Source organism: Perca flavescens, chromosome 16 (assembly GCF_004354835.1).
Source record: "Perca flavescens isolate YP-PL-M2 chromosome 16, PFLA_1.0, whole genome shotgun sequence".
NCBI classification, from domain to species: Eukaryota; Metazoa; Chordata; class Actinopteri; order Perciformes; family Percidae; genus Perca; species Perca flavescens.
The window spans coordinates 2056494-2077610 of record NC_041346.1 but is presented as its reverse complement, the minus strand read 5'-3'; the positions used below and the strand labels follow the sequence as shown (position 1 = coordinate 2077610).

General features: G+C 40.2%; 1 protein-coding gene across 1 annotated transcript; it reads left to right on the top strand.

Annotated features, from left to right (window-relative positions):
- The first annotated feature begins 511 nt into the window (after nt 1-511).
- Nucleotides 512-20690, top strand: dcp2 (decapping mRNA 2). The gene is made up of 11 exons (XM_028602473.1): nt 512-874; nt 5050-5201; nt 7809-7936; nt 8801-8899; nt 8984-9136; nt 10673-10785; nt 13149-13253; nt 14140-14248; nt 14974-15063; nt 15341-15392; nt 18086-20690. Exons 1-11 carry the CDS (start codon nt 807-809, stop codon nt 18214-18216), a joined length of 1200 nt encoding a protein of 399 aa, XP_028458274.1. The 5' UTR covers nt 512-806; the 3' UTR covers nt 18217-20690.
- Nucleotides 20691-21117: the final 427 nt, after the last annotated feature.

Below are 21117 nucleotides of genomic sequence, written 5' to 3'. Positions count from 1 at the left end.
TCCTGCACTCGGCCCACGATGTCCTTGTGTCTGAGTGCTGCTTTTGCCTGCTCAGTTGCTGCCAATGGAGTCCATTTCCTCCCTGTGGCCAGGATGGGGGCAGCTTGGGCTACAAATGAATCCAGTAGCATCATCTCCAGTCCGACTTTGGCGCACTTGTACTCCTCTGCCAGGCTGGAAATGGGCAGGTGTAACATTCCTTTGCCGTAGAGCCCAATGCTGCTGAGGCACCTGGGAAGGTGTGTGAATATGATCTTGAACATCAGTACAGTACAGTAAAGTTTTTCTTCAACAATGTTATTTGGAAATTGTCACATTAGTACAGAAAAATAGATGCACAGGATTAGGGGCCACATGTAAAAAAAAGTATTTGAGTTCAGAGTTTAAAGTTAGAATTCTGAGAAGAAAAGTCTAAAAAAAAAAGTCAGAATTCTGAGATTAAAGTCAGAATTAAGTCTACATTTTTTCTTTTAAGTCAGAACCATTAGTCTGTTAACTGAAATCCTCTTCCGTAGTTCACTAATCTTTTTGCTCCACAAAAAAGAAACTGCGCCACACTCCAGTCCAGCAGGTGGCGGTAATGCAACAATAAGCTGGTTTGCGAACCGCCATCAAAACTCAAAGAAGACGAAGAACAACAGACTCCGCTCAGTTCCTTGTAGAGGACCAAGAGGAGTGATTTTGTTACTAGCCACTTTTCCGTAGCTACTGTTAAGCAGGGGGACCACTGAGGTAAAAATGCGTGTAACGTTAGCTTGTTGCTCTTATGGCTTTTCTATCTGCGTGCTCTGAGATATAGAGTTGGGATGTTTTCAACCAACATGGAAACCAAAAGAGTGGAGATCCCATCCGGCGTACTGGACGACCTATGCAGGTAACGTTAACTGGACGCTTTGCCGACCTTTGCCATCGTCGTTTCTTTGGCCATGAGGCATTGAAGTGCATTCATAAAAACTGACTTAACTGCAATTTCTGGTAAGCAGAAAAAAACTATTGCTGTGTGCGATACACTACTACTGTGTAGTTATAAGCTCACATGCTGTTGAGCCGTGTTTGTTGCATGATACTTCCATGCTAAACGCATTTAGCTGGATGAAAGGCTGAACGTTGACGTTACCCACAGACTGTACACAGCGAACTGTAAAGGGCACGCAGTGGCCAAAAGTGCTTTTTAAAACCATTTTAAAGTTTTTTAATTACAGAAAAGTTAAACACATAGTTTAGGGTCAGGACCATAAAGTACCATCAAATGTACAGTTATAAACAAACCAACATGAAAGAGGCAGCTACACATTTTCTTTTGCCAAGAACTCGCAAATAAAAAAGAAATAAAAAAAAACTTAATAGACATAGTAACCGTTTATAGCAAATAACACATGCACCCCCAGTGTAGGGCTGGGCAATATATTGATATTATATCGACATTGATATATGACTAGATATCGTCTTAGATTATGGATATCGTGATATGACTCAAGTGTTGTCTTTTCCTGGTTTTAAAGGCTGCATTAAAGTGATGTAATTCTCTGAACTGTTCTAGTTGTTCTGCTATTTGCCTTTACCCACTTAGTCATTATATCCACATTATTGGTCATTATTTATCTACAATCTCATTGTGTTAATATTTTGTTAATATTGCTCAGTATTGCCTGAATCCTACAATATTGCCGTAATATCGACATTTTGGTATTTGGTCAAGAATATTGTGATATTGTATTTCCTCCATATTATTGCCCAGCCCTACCCAAGTATCCATTTTTTTAGGTACACGGTAGTACCTGTGCAATAATACTTTCCAATTAGGGCTGCACAATTAATCGCAATTTTATCGAAATCGTAATATGGACTTGTGCAATATCCAAATCGCAGAGGGGCGAAATATTTGTTAAAGGCAAAATATGTGTCCAACCATTCTGAATGAAGTGTTGTGGTTATGCAGAGATGTCCTGGCCTACAAATCCTATCCTACAGACTAAAGAATACATCTTCGTTTGGTACAGATCCTCGCATAAATCACACTATAATCATTTTAAATTTTTTAAGATTTAATATTAGTCAATGAAAATGAGAAAAATACAAACATGATCATTCCCTTCAATATCGTGAATCATATTGCAATCGCAATATCAGAAAAAATAATCACAATTAGATATTTTCCTCATATCGGGCAGCCCTATTTCCAATCCAACTGGCTCGCCATAGTCTGTTTATGATGCCTCTAGGTTCAGTTTGTGTTGACACTGTCATGGTGTTAATTCATTTCTATTCTTGTTTTAGCATTGGAGTCATAGTGATGGTTTCAAGTTCTTTATGTGTTGTCATATGCACAACAATTACAGAGAAATTGTTGTTGGCAATGAAGATCTTAGGCTCCCACCAACAATTCTCGATATATGTATTAAAAAAAAAGAAAATCACACAAAGTAAAAAATGAGAATCTAAGGCATAAAAATAGGTCTCATAAAGGGATGAGATATAACATTTATAAAATATAAAATTATATATAGCGGTGTGAATCTTCACTTGTCTCACAATTCAAATAAGATTATTAGAGCTGAACGAATTTTTTTTTTTAACTACATATTGCAGCTTCTATGATCATGTTAAATAAAGTAATACAAAATAAATTAAAAATTCACTGAAAATAGGAAATTTTTTTAAACAATGATGATGGCGATATGTAACATTATTCCAGCATTTATCTCTAACCGTAAATATAATATCTAAAATGTTAAACCAAATGTTAACACCAAACGTTCAACTAAATATTGCACATTTGATTCTTCACGATTAATCGTTCAGCCCTAAAGATGATCCTGTCTTCAACTGGACATCAGTTCACACAACGCTGAGTGAGCCTGTCACCGCCAGGAGGGAAAGTATAGGGTCTGTTATTTGTGCCGACATTCTTGTTAATAAACTTTTAACCTCTCAAGGATCACCGTCTCGTCAACGGGACACTTTGTGACTGGGGCGTCGCTGTAACCTCGATAAAACTTCCACTCATGAGCGTTTTTATAACTTTAAAGCATTAAATCTTTAAAATATACAGCCATGTACACAACTGTTACAAAATAACAGAAAATAAAACAATTCAGCCGTAATCTGCGCAGCCGAGAGTGCATGCATACCTGTTTTCGTTGTCCTTTCAGCAACAAAGTGGTATTTTGACCAAAACTTGATTTTCATAAATCCCCAAGAGTCCAAGGAAATGTAATATCCAAGCTTTATATTCCAAAACGATCTCTTCGCCGCACAATGTTGAAGTTTCTGGCCAAATCACAACGGAAAAACGCGAAACAGTTTTCCATTTCCGCACTTGTTATCGGCGCTAGCTTCTCTGCCCAGCTCGCTAAATGCTCGAAGTGGGCGTCATCGTGTACCGACAGTATCTTCTTCTTCTTCTTCTTCTTCTTTGTAGTTTATTGGCGGTTGGCAAACCAACTTAAATGTGCATTACCGCCACCAACTGGACTGGAGTGTGAACGAGAGATAAATGCAGAAAATAAATAAACCAAAATTAAATAAAATAAAATAAAAAAAAATATATTAAAATTTTCAAATCGAATACCAACCCACCGAACGAATATTCGAATATTCGGGTCCAGCCCTAGTGAGGACTATGGTTAACTGCTCCTCAGATCTCTGCAGGGCAAATCCAGACAGCTAGCTAGACTATCCTGTCTGTCCAGTCTGAGTGTTCTGTTCCACGACTAAAACAACCTTTGAACGTACACATGTTCCACCAAAACAAGTTCCTTCCCGAGACTATTTAGCAGAGGCACCGTGGCAATGTCTGGTGTTTAGTGCCGACCAAGACGATTGTGATTGGTTTAAAGAAATGCCAATAAACCAGAGCACGTTTTTCTACCATCCCGGAATGCTGTGTGGACTGGCCAGACCCTCGTCCGCAGCGCTGTGGATGAAGGTCTGGCAAAGCGAGACTGGTTTGAACCCCTCCCCTCTGGCAGGACCAAAACCTCCCAACACGAAAACAGTTTCTTCCCCTGAGCAGTAAGCCTTTACCAACAAGGCCCTGGACCCCCACTGACATTGATTCCAATCCTACATCCTGTCCTCTGCTGATTCCATATATCCTGAGCTTATGCACATCCCTCTACATTTGTGCACATCCTGCACTAATCCATACAGCCTCTTTTTTTTTTTTTTTTTTTAAATAGTAATATGTACTGTATGTGTTATTTTTTTCTGTATTCATTGTTTGTTTATTGCATATTATTGTTTAGGGCTGTGTATCAGCAAGAATCTGCCGATACGATACGTATCACGATACATGGGTCACGATTCAATATATTGCAATATATTTCAATACTGTGGGTAAGGCGATATATTGGGATTTTTTTTTAAGTATAATTTTAGAAAAACTAATATTTAAAAAAAAGACATGATGTGCTTAAAAGTCAAAGAAGTTTACTTTAGGTAAACAATTCAGTACACAGAAAATCTAACTTCCAGTTTGAGATTGCGGTTCACAGGTTCTTAGTGAGTACATTTTTTGTATGCTAAAGTAGGCAAAAGTTCAGCCATAGCTACATTGTTAGCTTCTAGCAAAAAGTCACTGTTAGGCAAGGACACTAGTGGTGTGTCTCAGCATAGCCATCTAGCGGTAGGGAGTTTAAACACAACATAAACGTGAACCACTGCCTTACATGAATATTTTTGCACGTAAACCAAAAAAAAATACAGTACGATACAGTATTGCAAAATAAAATATCGCGATACTTGTGTATCAATTTTTTTCTTACACCCCTATTATTGTTTCAATATTTTTTTAATGTATGCACCATCAACTAAGGCAAATTCCTAGTAAGTGCTACTTACCTGGCAATAAATCTTTTTCAGATTTTCTCATTCTGATTATTTGTTCTTAGAATGAGTAATTCATTAACTCCACAACCGGATCGGTACATGAGCAGTACACAGTGTCGTTTGCCAACCTTGCCCACTTGCTTCCCGTTCTTCTTCATGGTGTAGCTGGAATAAGCCGCTAACCCCTTCTCCCATCCCATCTCTCCTGTGTCTCTCCAGCCGGTTCATCCTGCACATCCCCAGCGAGGAGCGGGACAACGCTATCCGGGTGTGCTTCCAGATCGAGCTGGCCCACTGGTTCTACCTGGACTTCTGCATGCAGAACACTCCGGGGGCTCCTCACTGTGGGATAAGAGACTTCGCCAAAGCAGATATCCTTACTAGAGGTTGACCGATAGTGGATTTTACCGATAGCTAAGTTGGGCCGTATTTGCCAATAACCGATTAATTGACCGATAGTATTTAGAATTGATACTGGATAAAACAGTTGACAAAATACATACATTTTTTCAAAAAAAGTCCAGATGCTTTTGCCACTAATCAAAATAATAGTCATATTTATTGATATTACACCCACAGCAATGCTACACAAGCATGTGTGTTGTCTAAAACAGTTCTCCTACATATTTGTCATCCAGTGCAAAAATAAACATAATGAGCATTATATTTCATATAAAGGACAAACTATTTACATTTCTTCAAAAAAGGCCCAAATGTATGCCAAATCTCAAAACAGTGACGCCATTCTTCTCTGTAGAACGGTTTAGACCTAGCCTGACGTGGTCCTACTCAGATTCTAGTCAGAATGTGAGTCTGAAACCGATCCATTGGGATGTGATTATGGGGCGTGTTCCAACCAAACCAGGAAAAAAAAATGCCTCTGCATTCATTGGATAGACCTCCAACCAATCAGAGCAACGGAACTCAACACTGTGTATCGTCTCCATAGCAACCACTCTTTGCACAATGCATTCCCACTAGACGGATCGTGGACTATTTGGGTCGGACTTGCGTTCATTTTTGTCAGTGTTTAACCGCTTGAAGTTAGTTAGCCTACTACTAATGTTTAGCGTCATCTCAGCCTCGAAAGCAAACAAACATACTGTTGTGCTGTTCTTTCTCTACTAATGCAGCATCTATTCAACAAATTAATAACTTCATAATGATATGACAAAATGTACTGTACACATAGGCCTACCTTTTTGCTGTCGATGCTTTAAACACGCATCTGATGTCAGCCTTCTCCGCACAGCATGTGTTCTCCGTGCAGCACGCAATAACACCGGTCGAAAATAAACAACATGAGGCATCAGTGATAGTTTTTATTTCACCTCTAAAGGCTGCTATTGTAATGCATGATGCCAGCAGACCCTTCTCAGCTCTGTGTACTGTGTAATGAATGACAGCGCGCGCTTCTCAGCCACTCCAGCAACGGACGCAACCAGGAAAAACTATCGGCATGGATTTTTGCCGATAACGATAGTTCCACCAATCAACTATCGGTGCCGATTAATCGGCAAAACCGATGAATCTGTTGACCTCTAATCCTTACATGTGAATGATGATGATTTATTTTGGGGCATTTTAGACTTTTTATTTATATAGGACAGCTGAATACATGAAATGGGAGCGAGAGAGGGAATGACCTGCAGCAAAGGGCCGCAGGGCAGAGTCGAATCTGTGGCCACTGCGTTGAGGAGTAAACCTCTATATATGGGCGCCTGCCCTACTAGGTGTGCTACCCAGGCGCCCTAGTGTGTAACTTTTTGATCATAATGAAGCTCCGTTACATTTAAGCCATTGCCAGTTGTGGGGCTACAAAGCTAATTAAGACTATCAGCTCCACACAACTCTCTCTGGATTTCTCAGTATGTCTGTGTTCAGGAGATTGTTGTCGTCCGGTGACCTTCCCGCGCAGAAACTCGAGTGAAGATAACGACCTCTTCTGAAGAGTCCATCATGTTACAATAACTTTTAGGGCAGCCTAAAGCCTTTTTAGATTTCTTTTTGCATAGAATACTAAGCTATTCAAATAGCCTAATAATTGTTGGCATGATTTTATAAATCATGTTATAATGTTAAACAAACATGTGGAACAGTCAATCCTTTGGGATGAACTGGATCTGTGGATGGCTACCTTAGTGACTAACTTACCTATTGGCCAGTGAGCCTATCATCAATGGGGATTTATATTTGCTAATTTTTAAAAAACTTTCACATTAACAATAATATGGAGGCCCCCCCCCTCTGAGGACCCCCTAGGGGTCCCGGGCCCCCTGTTGAAGATCCCTGCTTTAAGCAATTATGTAATAAATCAGAAACTTTGAACATTATTCCCAGTAAAAGAGTCAGATAGTGTTGTGGGCGGGACATTAAGTCAGACTCCAGTGTTTCCTTTAGGATTTGTTTTAGCAGTGGTTTTAGCAGCTTGAAAGTTGAACGTTGTCCAATTAGAACGGACCCCGCGCGGTGTCGTTTTTGGTGGATCTGTTCGTTTAATAGCCGACTCGGAAGAAAGTGAACATTTTGACAATAATTCATTATTCACTCTGTTGTTATTACACACATTACACACAGGTCAGAATTACACACACATGCTCAGAACCTATACATGCAGTAATGGAGAGATGTCAGAGTGAGGGAGCTGCCCGTGGAAAGGCGCTCCGAGCAGTTGGGGGTTCGGTGCCTTGCTCAAGGTTCCCAACCCAACTCCCTACAGACTGAGCTACTGCCACCCCTCTATAATAATATAATAAACTACATCAACACAACAGTATGTGGAGTTAAACTGGACAGGCCCTATAACCTCTGAATAGTTCTATGAATGTAATACATTAAGTGTATTAATCCGTGATTTGGGGATCCTAAACACGCTGTTCTGTACTATACATAGTCTTCAGGCTCATCCTCGGAGCAAAAAGCCAAATATGTTCACGTTGGATGTCTTTAGACGTTTTTTTCCCTTGACAGCTGCGAACTTTTCCATCACTGTCCGTTTCTGTTGCCTCACGGAGAGGATGTTCAGAAAATCCTGGAACAGTGGAAGGAGTACAAGATGGGTGTACCTACTTATGGAGCAATCATTCTTGATGAAGCACTAGAAAACGTGAGTTGCTGTTTTTATTTGTTTTTTTTTACTCATACACTGAAGCAAAACCTGACATAGTGTTTATAATCGGGATGTTAATGATTAACTGTCTAGCCATTAACTGACAATAACAATTGTGACCACATTGGTTTGAACCATAATTGAACTTAAGTAAAAGAAAAAGTTATTATAAAAGAAAAATAGGCTATACAGTCTATTTCTTAACTGATAGTTAACTTGTTGCTGCAAACTTTGCACTAGCTAGTTGTGTTTTAACCCTTGTTGTCTTTCCAGTCAACCATGCAACCTTTTTGTTTTTCTGGGTCAAAATGTAAACTTTTTTTTCAACATTTTGGACGTCTTTTTCGACACTTTTGTTGCTTTTCCACCTATGTTAATGTAACGTTTTTTTTCTGCACCTTTTGACGTTTTTGTGTGTTTTTCCCCCCCACATTTTTGAAGCTTTTCCTGACATTTTTGTTACTTTTTTCAATGTTTTTATATAAAAAAATAAATTCAAATGCTATGAAATTGAATAAAACTTGTGAAGAGAAAATTTCTGATATATAAACTTTTTGAAAATAGGTCAAATTTGACCTAAAGACAACAGGAGGGTTAAGTAGGGCTTGGTACCAAATTCCATACTTTTTAGGCACCGACCGAACTGCCTCTAAAGTATCAAGTATATGACTATGTCTACGTTTCCAACGTGGTTTAAAAAATCCCCAGTGGCTTAGGCCTGATGAGGGACAACTTAGGCCCGGTGGGCCTCCAGGTTTGCAATACAATGGGGGGGGGAAACCTGCGCTCTTCCCCAGCGTAGTGCTGTTAAGGTAAAGCACCACACATGATGCAGCTAACAGGTGCATGTGTTCTCTTCAGGCGCTGCTCGTTCAGGGCTACCTTGCAAAGTCAGGCTGGGGCTTTCCGAAGGGGAAAGTGAATGAGGATGAAGCGCCTCATGACTGTGCAGTTCGTGAAGTGAGTCTCCTGTTCTTTGCTGTTCAACTGTTCAAGTGTCATGCTTGTCGTTCGTGGTTCAAAAATAGCTGGGTGTTTTTCCAGGTGTTGGAGGAGACAGGCTTCGACATCAAGAATCGCATCTGCAAAGACATGTACATAGAGCAGAAAATCACTGACCAGGTGGTGCGGCTCTACATCATACCAGGAGTGTCAAAGGATACCAAGTTCAACCCCAAAACAAGAAAAGAGATCAGGGTAGGAATTCCTTTTTTGCCACATTTAATCATCACACTGACTGCGTTTACATGCACATCATTTCGGTTTTCGCCCTTATTCAGAAAAAGACAATATTCCGACTCAGCAGTTTACATGTTTAACGAAAGTGAATATTCCACTAATATTCCCGTTTCCAGCAGCCGTGCAAAACAGGATTTTTTTCAAAGTTTTCCAGCGGTAGTGGACTTATTGGGCCGTGCGAACACAGCCTTCCTCTTTCATTCCTTCAACCAGCTTCTTGAAAAGGTCGGCGTAAGGATGTGTGCGCATATCCAAATACCTGTTGATATCCAAGTCTTTGATAATGTTTAAAAGTAGCTGTGTTTCTTTTAAGCATGCCTCTCTACCGCAACCGGACTCGCTTCAACTGTCGGCTGGTTGGTTTGGGTACAACAACCATAGCAATGCACAGAGCTGACTGTAAGCCATAAATTGGCCCTTAACTGTTGCAAACTGCAGTAAAAACCTCGGTTGAGACGCATATTCCGAGGGCCAGATGTACTAACACTTTTGCGCCCACTTCAGGCATAATTGTTTTGCAACATGCACGTAAAAGCATGGCGAGGTATGTACAAACGGGCTGCACTGAGGTAAAAGACTGCCTGTCGCGGGAGCTGGAAATGGCAAATTGAGCTTTTCGTGTCATGCATATGCATTCACGGGAGGATGAAGGGGAAAGTGGGAGTTTCCCATGAAGAGATGGGAGGGGAAGCGTAAAGTGTGCCTAATTATGTATTCCGCGGTATGTACAGAAACTGCCCGTGACAGCGCGCCTCTATTTTGCGGTGAAAATTCTCTGCTTCTTAAAAGCAGGTGTAAACCAGGAAGCGGGTTTCCTGGCATATGCCTCCTGGTGAAATGGCCAAGGAGACGAGCTGAAAGGATTTTTGCCACAAGGATCACACTTTTTCAGTTGAGTGAACACAAAATCATTAAGCGTTACAGATTAAGCAGCAAGGCAATATAACAGCTACATTATAAATATTGGCATCAGGATCATTTCAAACAGTCACAGCATCAGCAGTGGGAATATCGCAGACTGCACTCAGCCGTATCATAGCACCAGTACTTAACGCTTTGCTACAGCGCAGTTTACGGTATAGTGGGCAGAGAAAGGCGCTGATTACTCGATGAACTGCAGGTTTTGTAAATACGACGTAAGCTGAAGTATGACAGCGTGTGCTTTCTGCGGGTTGGTCGTGGTGCTGATAATGCTACATTCACAAATGTACGTACATCTGGCCCCGAATGCGCTGTGTACACCAGAATAACACCGGAAACCAGAATAATACCGGAATATTAATTAATTGGGAAAATGCTAAATAAATTTTAAAAAAGCCTCCAAAAATAATATCCAAACGGAATATGCTGTTTACATGACCCGTATCTAATTCGGAATATTGTCATATTCAGAATAATAGGTGAATATTAGAGTGCATGTAAACGTACTCATTGATTTCCAGCTTTTTGTAGTTTATAGAAACGTTTCAATGTCTTCTTCTTATTTTCTTGTAGAACATTGAATGGTTTCCTATTGAGAAGCTGCCATGTCACAGGAATGACATGACCCCAAAGTCTAAACTTGGACTTGCCCCCAACAGGTTTTTCATGGCCATTCCATTCATAAGGTGCGTGTAGTAGAAGATTGTAACTCATAATTTCAGCACTTTCATCCATTCATATTTTTTTCAATAAGGAAATAGACATCTAATCATCAACTTTCAATTTTATTTTTGTTTCCGGAGGGCAACTGGTTTTACAGCAACGCATACAAACATGAAAAAACAGACATACAGTACAGAGGGAAGTGTGGGGGGTGTCCTGAATACCAGTGGGCTGGAAGTCCAACAACAGTCACTAGTATCCAACTTTAACATTTTCCAGTTTACAAACCACAGGAGCAAAAACATCTATAAAAAAGAAAAGCAAAGCCGAGGCAGGTAGAATAACTAGTGGCAAAAATAAATACTACGGCTGTCAATCAATTTCAATGTTTAATCGTGAATTATTGCATGATTGTCCATAGTTAATTTACGATTAATCTTTTTTCTGTTCCAAATGTACTTCATAATGGATAGTTTTTAATGCTCAATCGGTATTTGAGACTGACGTACTCTGTTCACATCGACAGTACACACAAAGAACTTTAGTTTTGTGGATAGAACCATCAGAGAGGGCTTTGAAACTCAACTTTCTTTGGGCGCCTGGGCAGCTCACCTGGTTGAGCGTGTGCCCCATGTACTAAGGCTCAGTCCTTACCGTAGTGGCCCCGGTTCAATTCCAACTTGCAGCCCTTTGCTGCATGTCATCCCCCTCTCTCTCCCCCCTTTACTGTCTTCTGCTGTCCTATCCATTTAAAAAAAGGCTCAAAAGACCCTTTTCTCTATCCATTTCTGCTCAAGGAGCTTTGTTTCTTCCAGCAATCCACAACGTATCTGCTGCACCCCAAACTACCGAGCGGCCTGAAGCCCAAATCCTAGAACGAGCGTGCGTGAATCGCGCGTCAAAAACTTAAAGTGCTTATATTATCCATTTCAGGTTCATAATTGTATTCAGAGGTTGTACCAGAATAGGTTTAAATGATTTACTTTAAAAAAACACCATATTTTTGTTTTACTCCAGATTGCTGCTGCTCCTCTTTTCACCCTGTGTTGAGCTCTCTGTTTTAGCTACAGGGTGAGACATCTCACTTCTGTTCCATCTTTGTCGCACATGCTCAGTACCTAGGTAAGGACTACTAGCCAGTTAGAAGCAGAGTATGAGGGCGTGCCCTGACAGTACCTAGGTAAGGACTACTAGCCAGTCAGAAGCAGAGTATGAGGGTGTACCATGCTAGCAGCTAGGCGAGCATTATAACGTGTGTTCCAAAGTGACCACGTTTGTCTCTGAAGTAAAGGCTGGACTACAATAGAGCTGTTTGGAGCAGTTGGTGAACAGTGTTTTCTGTTGGAGATGGTAAGTCCCTTTGGGGGGGACTTTGGGCTTTTTCACTTTGTAAACCTATTACACGCACAAAAAAGATATAAAACGATAAAGGAAAGGGAAAAAGCCAAAAAGCATAATATGAGCACTTTAAGTTGCATTAAAAGGAATTTGCGGTTACTTGTTATTGTCGCGTTAAATTAAATACACACAACAAAGTGCATAGTGACCGGACATCTTGAGTACATGAGCCACATCTCTGTCATAAGAAACCCAATTGTCATCACCAGCGGCATAGACCTCATCCTTTAACAGAAACACTTCCGGGATTTCTCGGGTGCCGCAGGGAATTCCGCAGATGTCCGTCCCCTTCCTCTTTCTTTGTGTTGCCGTTCTAACCTCCGGTGGATTTGTGAGGACTATGGTTAACTGCTCCTCAGATCTCTGCAGGGTAAATCCAGACAGCTAGCTAGACTATCTGTCCAATCTGAGTTTTCTCTCGCACAACTATTTTACAGTGGCTCCGTGCAGAGCTTGTGATTGTGATTGGTTTAAAGAAATGCCAATAAACCAGAGCACGTTTTTCTCCCATCCAGGAATGTTGTGTGGACTAGCCAGACCCTCCTCCACTTCGTAGCGCTGTGGAGGATGGTCTGGCAAAGCGAGACTATCAGAATCATAACACAGGTCCAGAATTTAGTGTTGTCTGGTTAGGCATAGTTAAAGCTCCTCTGCTTTCCTTTCAATGAGCAATGGTAAAAATCACCAAGGACTAGGATGGGCTTGCCAAGCAAGATGCCAACCTGCTCATGGTGGTGGTTTTAGGTTCAGTGCCTTGCTCTGAGCCGCAGATCGAACTATGAACCATCCGATTAGTTCAACAATGCACCTACCAATGCCTCCAAAGGTCCCTATAAAATGTGTTGTATCTCATTGGTTAAATCTTAAAGATCAATGTGTGGCTGCCTCAATGTTGTTGACTTTTGACGTTTATGTTGAAAAATGTGATTTAGTTTCATTATAGTAATTGAGTGGTATTGATGGCACACTTCCTGCTCCACCTGTACAGACCGCTGCGAGAATGGATCAGCAGGCTGAAAGGCGAGTCGACAGACAGTGACGAGGACTTTGCAAACAACGGCAACACTTCAAGCAAACTTTCAGACAACGCTCGGTAAAGACACTTCATCAGTCGTCAGGAACACTCAACCACCACTTCTCAAGTGACAGCGGGAGCTTCTGTTTTTACAAATAAAGGCCAATTCTTGATGGAAAATGATCACTAATCCTTAGGGCTGGGACGACGGGCTTTGGTCCCAATTTGGTTCTTTCACGATACATGGGCAGCGATTGGATTTTATTAACGATTTTCATGTATTGGGATTCTAGAAGTTTTGCAATTCGACAGTATTGAGTATTGCGATTTACTTTTCCTTCTTTAACAAAAACAAAAGTTTAATAATTCACTTCTAGAGACAATATATCATGAGACATTACTACAAACTAAGACTGTTTTCTAGTCAGTCAGTCTGACGTTTATTTCCTTTGTAAAGAAGAACAGAACATGGATTTTCTGCTTTTTCTGCTTTCACTCTGTTTTGCTGGAAACTGACATGATGTAGTCTGCAGTACTGTAGAAACAGAAAATGTTTATGTCAATCATTGGTTAAAAAAAAAAAAAAAAGAAGAAGAAAAAGAATCGATTTTAAAAATCACGATACATACGTAGCTCTACTGAGCTTTAGGAGTGGGAATCACCAGAGTCCCCACAATACAAAATTAGGCTTAGCGTCGCCCAAGACGATTGTGATTGGTTTAAAGAAATGCCAATAAACCAGAGCACGTTTTTATCCCATCCCGGAACGCTGTGTTGACTGGCCAGACCCTCCTCCGCAGCGCTGTGGAGGAAGGTCTGGCAATGCCAGACTAGTATCATAATGACCCTTCAGCAGAAGTTAAAGGCATTACCTTTCCGGGCCACCATCAGTTGACCATCCATTGTGTCAATAGAATAGAATAGAAAATATCCACGTTTTCTTTCTTCTTCTTCCATCTTTTAGGTCAAAATCCCGCCGCCTCACAGGTGCTGATGCATTTCCAGGAGACGGTTGGGCGAAACACAAGCAGCCGAAGGCTCTGGGCCAGGCGAGTCAGCAGGAGCTCAACCAGGTCAGAAAAGACAGTTGACCACTATGTAACAGCAGCTTTTCCCAGTTTGGCTACATGTTACTAACCGTTTAATATTGACACGTTTGCTAGACTGTGGAAAACACTGGCTGAATTCTTCCTAGTGTGAAGCTACCATCACTTTATGATCGGTTTGACCAATGGACAAACAGCACTATTCACAAACATGAAAAATAATCTGCAGCTAACATATAGCACGGGCTAACTATACTTTCTTTTGTATCCGTATTATCCTTATTACTTATTTATCAAATTTTGTTCATCAATTCTTCAATTCAGAAAGTTTTAAAGTTTAAGCTTTCTTATGATGGTGTATTCTTGTCTGTGTTGTTTTGTTATTGTTTTTGAAATTACTCTATGTCATCTTTCGAGTTTAAGTAAAGGTTGATGAATGAATGGTAAGCTCATTTAGACAAGTCCTTCACAATGAAGTCTGTCAATATTTTTTTGCAAATTATGGTTATCGCAAAAGCCCTACTAGGAGCATTATGTTGTTTTGTTTTGACCATTTTGTTGCCAAATTATATCAAAGACGAACAGTAAAGCACCTGTTTCATATACCCTATGACAGTGGTTCCCAAACGTTTGTAGATGAATATGTTTTGATACTGGTACAGCCACTGAAATAGGACATAGAATCTGTCAGTGGCTTGAGACAGAGTTGCTGTATCCCGGTCATCTCATAGCTTCTGTTCTTTGCGGTGTAGAATTCACATTTGAAAGGCAATGGAAAGAAATGTCCGGACTCGTCTTATGTGAAGAAAGGAGCAAATGACAATGGAGCCAACTGCCAGCAGGTGAAAGCCATATATTGTTGTTTTTAGTATAGAGACCACATGTGATTGTGACCTTTTTAGCACAGAAGCAAGGTTTAAACCTCAATACCACTCCTCAGTCAAAAAGTGAAATTGACATTCCTGAACATTGCAGACTTTTTTTTTTTCTTTTTCCCAGTGGATCTTTGACCAGTTTTAAACTATATGTACAATTTAAAAATGATCAACTTTGACATGCTGCTGCACTGTAGGTGATGGTTTAACTACAAGCATTGCACTCTTGTTACTATTTCTACAGAAAGAAGTTAAAAGACTTCAACCCAGAAGACTGCAAGACAGTTTTGAGAGAGGTATGGTTTGTCCAACTTTGAGACTGCCCCTTTTTTCTAAGTTAACTTGACTAACCAAATTACTTTTACTACTGTTTTCTTATTATATGTTACTTACTGAACCTTTTAAAGGTTAGATTTGTTTGTTGGACCCTTTTTTTCCCCTGTGTTTTTGTGTCTAAGTGACTGATGGGAACAACAACCTTTGAAATTGGTCCAGTATTAAGTGTGAACGCTGTAACCGGCAGCCACAGACCAGGCTGCAATGTAACCCTATGGGGCAAATGTGCATTGTCATGTTTGTCCGCTAAAAGTGCTGATAACCCTAACCCACCCATCATGTTTTTTTTAAATCCCCCGTGTCCTCCTTGGCTACTAGCAACTGCATGGAGGAGGGGTGGGGGGGGCGTGCGCGATTACAGGATACAACAGTGTTGTTGTCATCTATCTATAAATTGTGTGTGTGTGTGTGTGTGTGTGTGTGTGTGTGTGTGTGTGTGTGTGTGTGTGTGTGTGTGTGTGTGTGTGTGTGTGTGTGTGTGTGTGTGTGTGTGTGTGTGTGTGTGTGTGTGTGTGTGTGTGTGTGTGTGTGTGTGTGTGTGTGTGTGTGTGTGTGTTGCGCATACCTGTTGAACCGTTAGTCCAATGGATTTCAAACTTGACAGATGTCTTGCTACGGGCACGAGTAAGTGCGGTGCCAAGTTTGAGTGAGAACAGCGGGGGGACTCTTTTCCTGCTATAGTATTAAGTTGCTGTGAGCTGTCAGAACGTAGCCTAATCTCAGAGATTATTCCTTCACAGCGCTGTGCAATGCGAGAAAATCTCAGAGTTGAACTGGACAGATACATCAGTTTTCATCAGACTCCCCCTGGGTCGGGTTAATTAAGTCACCAAAATACCCCCGAGAATCAAATCCCCTACTTCACCGTTAACTGTCAAGCAACTAAACCTGTATGGAAATGAACACCTCTGTTGAAATGTTAAATTCGTTAACGATCCGACAAGACACAACGCTCTCTCTCTCTCTCTCTCTCTCTCTCTCTCTCGCTCTCTCTCTCTCGCTCTCTCTCTCTCTGCGCACACACACACACAGTCCGGATCTGGTGGTTGATGAACTCAGATGTGCTGATTAGCTCTCATAACAGGCCAGATGGGTAGCACACCACCATGAGTCCATGAGGCTAATGTCTGATTACTCCACATTGTGATTGTGATATTTTGTGATTACATTCTGAATCTTCCCTGTTCTCTGTCAGGTAAATACAGAATTACAACGTCTTCCTCTGATGTAGACGTAGCCTACACTGTAAGTCAGTAGTAGGCTACAATTTGGTTTAGATGAATTCTACAAGTAGCAATACCACAGGCCAAGTAATCGCCCGTTCCAAACAGGCACATTTTCAATGGGCACTGTACTAGTTACTTAGCGACAGAAACTACACACTATAGCTTCCAGACGAGGTCGCTAGCGCTGAGGTCGCTAGCGCTAAACCCACCAGACTCCATTTAAAAAAACAATAATTTTAGCGTGTAAAGAGCCATCATATTTTCACATGTAAATCTGTAAACTAGAGTTGTGATTAGGGTTGGGTATCGTTTTTTATTTCTTTTATTTTATTGTTATTTTTTCGATACAGGTGCTAAAATGATACTTTTAAAACTGTGCCGGTGCCTAAACTGAAATATATATAATATATTTATAATGTATATTATATAGTATATATACAACAGACATTAAAGAATGGCTTGCTTATTGCTAAGGCCATATGGTCAAAATTAAATGATTGATTAATAATGTAATAACAATAACTTATAACAATGACTTATTTCACCAGTAAACTGCTGGTAAACGACAAAAACAAGCACCAGATGGGAAAAGGGTATTTTACGATAATTTGAAATGCACCTTGAGGCTGGCGAGTTTCAAGTGAATGCACCGTCTGTGTCGTTTTTCCGGCAACAGCAGCTGCAGTCAGACCGTTCCATTACTCGCTGTTGGAATCCTCTCCAGGGAAATACAGTCACACTTTACACTGCTTAACGTAAGCTGTCAGCATTTTAACCGTTGGGTTTAATCCAGCTACTAGCTAACGGTAACGTAGCGTCCCGTGCAGCGATGCTTGAAAAAAAAAAAAAAAGTCAGGCACCAAAATTTTTCGTCCTTATTCTGTCTCTTCGGAACCGGTGCCCTATTGGCACCGTGTTGGGGTACCCAACCATGGTTGTGATGATTGGAAAAGTGGAAAGACGACCCAAAACGACTTTTCATAGTTTTATTTTGTTTCTGTCAACGGTGTATTTTAGTATTTTACGATGCTTATATTACTGTTTCTTTACATGGAGTCTGGTGGGTTTAGCGAACGCAATTTTGAATGTTTTCATGTTTAAAAAAAGGATCTTACTCTTTAACAGAAAGATCTACCTACTTAGAAATCCTTTCCATAATGTTGTCAGACACTTAGAATATTATTCTGAGTCTGTCAGTGGCAAAACGAGCATTTTTATGAACATAAATACAAGCTGGACAATTTTCCTATTAACTTACATTGTAGCTTGTTTCGTCGCTGCTGACAGCAGCAATCTTGCTTAATACTGGACCAATATCAAAGATAGTTGTTTCCATCAGTCACTTAGACACAAAAAAAGTTGAAGTTACCCTTTAACCACCCCCACAAATAAAACCTCCTCCATAAAATGAGCTTTTCTTTTCACAGATGTGGCTCCATGCAGCTCCAACGGTCACCAGACAGTCCACAGCAAAGACTCTGAGCCCCTGCTGTCCTCAAAGGCTTTCCTCAATTTTAAATTTGACCGAGAAGCCATCATGAAATGTTTTGACTACTGACATGGCTGATGAAGCGCTGTGCCTCTCCTGTAAGAGCATCAAACTATAGACCAATTTATGCTTCTGCGTTAAATCGACGCCAGGGGTACATATGTAGGTATGTGGAGATATCGACCGTATGCTATAGCCTGACGTGCACCTCTCAAAAAATGTAACTTCACGTCGCGGGGACGCATGTTGCTCGGCCGTGCCTTTGTAGCGTTGCATTTCCCCCCGACTAATTTTCTGGTTCTCCTCCATAAACAACATGAAATCAAGGAGAGGGTTAACTTCTCCTGCTCCAGATTTCCCACCGTGGTCAGAAAGAACAGGGGAGACACTTTGGTTCTCTCACCAGACTCTATGCCTCCAGAGTCGCAACTCGCTCACTCGCTATGCACACGCTCCCCACGCACACACACACACACACTGGCCCTGCTGTTCTCTTAAAGAGATCGACGCACACACCAAAACACAAGTATAAACTTCAGGCCACTTAGGCTACGGCGAAAGCTCTGCGTGGAGCCTCCGTAGAAGCATAAATCCTGTTTATAACCTCAAAGACTTTTTACCTTTACAGTCTAGGCAAGCATGTTACCAAACATGCCCTTTTCCTTCTTGCCTTGCTTGTCATGAATACACATTTACAGTGGGGTGTTGCCTATTTCTCATTGAACACATCCAATAAATTTTACTGGAGTAGTTTGCCTTTGCTGCCCAACAAACAGCACTGTCTTCAATCTGTCCGAGGCGGAATCCAAACTTTAGGTTTTACTGCTACATCTTTGAATATCTAAATCCAGGATTCAATCTGCAGGAGACGACATATTAGTCTTTTAAAGGCAAAAGATCAAAAATGTTGAGAACCAAAAATGGATTTTAAGCACATATCGTATGAGGTGACAGTGAAACCTAAATCGGCTGTGATATCTTAGTGAATTTGGCCAGTAAATCGGATTTACCATGTTATATATTGATTTTAAGATGTAATCATTTAGGTGTTGTTCATTTCCCCCATTCTTCCAACTGAGTCCCAAAAAAGTTTTTGATACAGAAGAAAGGTGGATATTAATAGTGTTATTGGCTGTATTACCAATATATCTTAAGATTTTATCCGGGAATGTGGAATGTAATGGGATATTGACTTGGGTCTTGGGAGTTTCTCTTTGCAAGTTGATGTCACATTAAATTAACGTTTCTTTGTTGTTTGTATGGAATTCTATGGCTGCCAATATTAAGATTAAATCATTAGATCAAACTGATGTTTGGAAATCCATAATTTAGGCCAGAAAAATGGCAAATTAAAATGAAAATTCCATTGACAGATAATTATCAGTAAACTCCACTGTACATCACTGATACAATGGCATGATGCTAATAATTATTGAACGAAATTGGTTGACAGAGTGCAACCTAATGCAATTGCAAACTTGCATTTGGATTTAAATGATGTCCTGTTTGTCACGAATGAAAATGATTTCCATAATGGCGTGAACTTGTCTTTTACCATTATGAGATTGACCACTATGAAAATGACCATGACAATGGCCACCTTCCAGAGGGGAAATCCATTTCATCAGAAATTAGTTAATCTCAATTCATATACAAATAGAAGAGCCTGGTTTGCAATTTTACTTTCACCTTCTATTTGAGAATACAAAGTCAATTTCACATTCAGTTTAATTATTGTCGCGGGGTAGTGCTCAAGAGCACACTGAAACCATGGTCAAAGTAGCTCTTATTTTATGTATTTCATTCTGGCAGTAATTGTGCTTTTTTTTTGTGATTTTACATCATATATGGAAATTGGATTTTAACATTTTAATTTGGTCATACATTATGCATACAGAAGAGGAAACTTACATTTTAAGTGAGTAAATAGTTTAATTTTAACATTTTTAGCCACAGGCTTCCATTCATTGTTGTTGTTGTTTTTGGCTTTAAAGTGACCCACATCCCATTTACGTTTGTCTGGTTTTCAGCAGTGTTGTCATTCAAATGTTCTGTCCTGCAGACTGCAGGGTTTACAGGTTTAAACTCATGTTGAGATTTCGTAGACCAGAACATCTCAATCATATTCCTCCCGATCCACTATGGTTAGCTGCTTTAGTGTTTGGTTGGTATGAAAACTTGCAGACTCGTGAGCTATAGTGCATGATGGATGACCACTGCGTTACACTACTGTGAACATAAGTTATTCTCAAAAACATTACAAATGACTCTCACAAAGGGCCACATTAAGGGATCTCTAGCCACTAGAGCTGAAAACAAAAGCAAAGGCAGTTTTCATAGAAGTTTTAGACATCTTGAAAGTTCAACCCACAGTCTAACAAAGTTATATTTTCTCAAGGTAATATCATATACATACATACATGTGAGATGACTAAATCTGGATGTGAAATCTCTTTTCTTGGTTGTTGATTGTAAAGATGGTGATCTCAAGTTGTACTTTGGCTTAAAATGTGAATATTAATAAAAGTCTGTTTTTTCACTCATGTGTTTGATATGCTAAAAATTTCAATTTTGCTCAAAAGTGGTGATCTCAAAGTTTAGTAGCCTACATGTTTCAAAGAAAGGACACAAACATTCACTTCTGATGATCATTACATGACACCTTCATCACCAGCACTGCATATACATTACATGTTCAAACAGAATGCTTTTATTTTGAGCCTATTAATCTTTGAATCATTTTTGTCTCATAATGTCAGAGGTACAGCTGGCCATGCTGACTTTGACGACTCAAAATTAATCTGCGATCTCATGATTTATTTGCTCTGGCAGATAGTAATACAGATTTGGTCAGGCGATGTCAGGCTCAATTGTATGCTCAATGACAATGAAAAGTTACCTAGAATATACACTGCATTGTTCGAGAAATATGTAATCCAGAACCACTTCTAGTTCCATGGGTTTTAAACA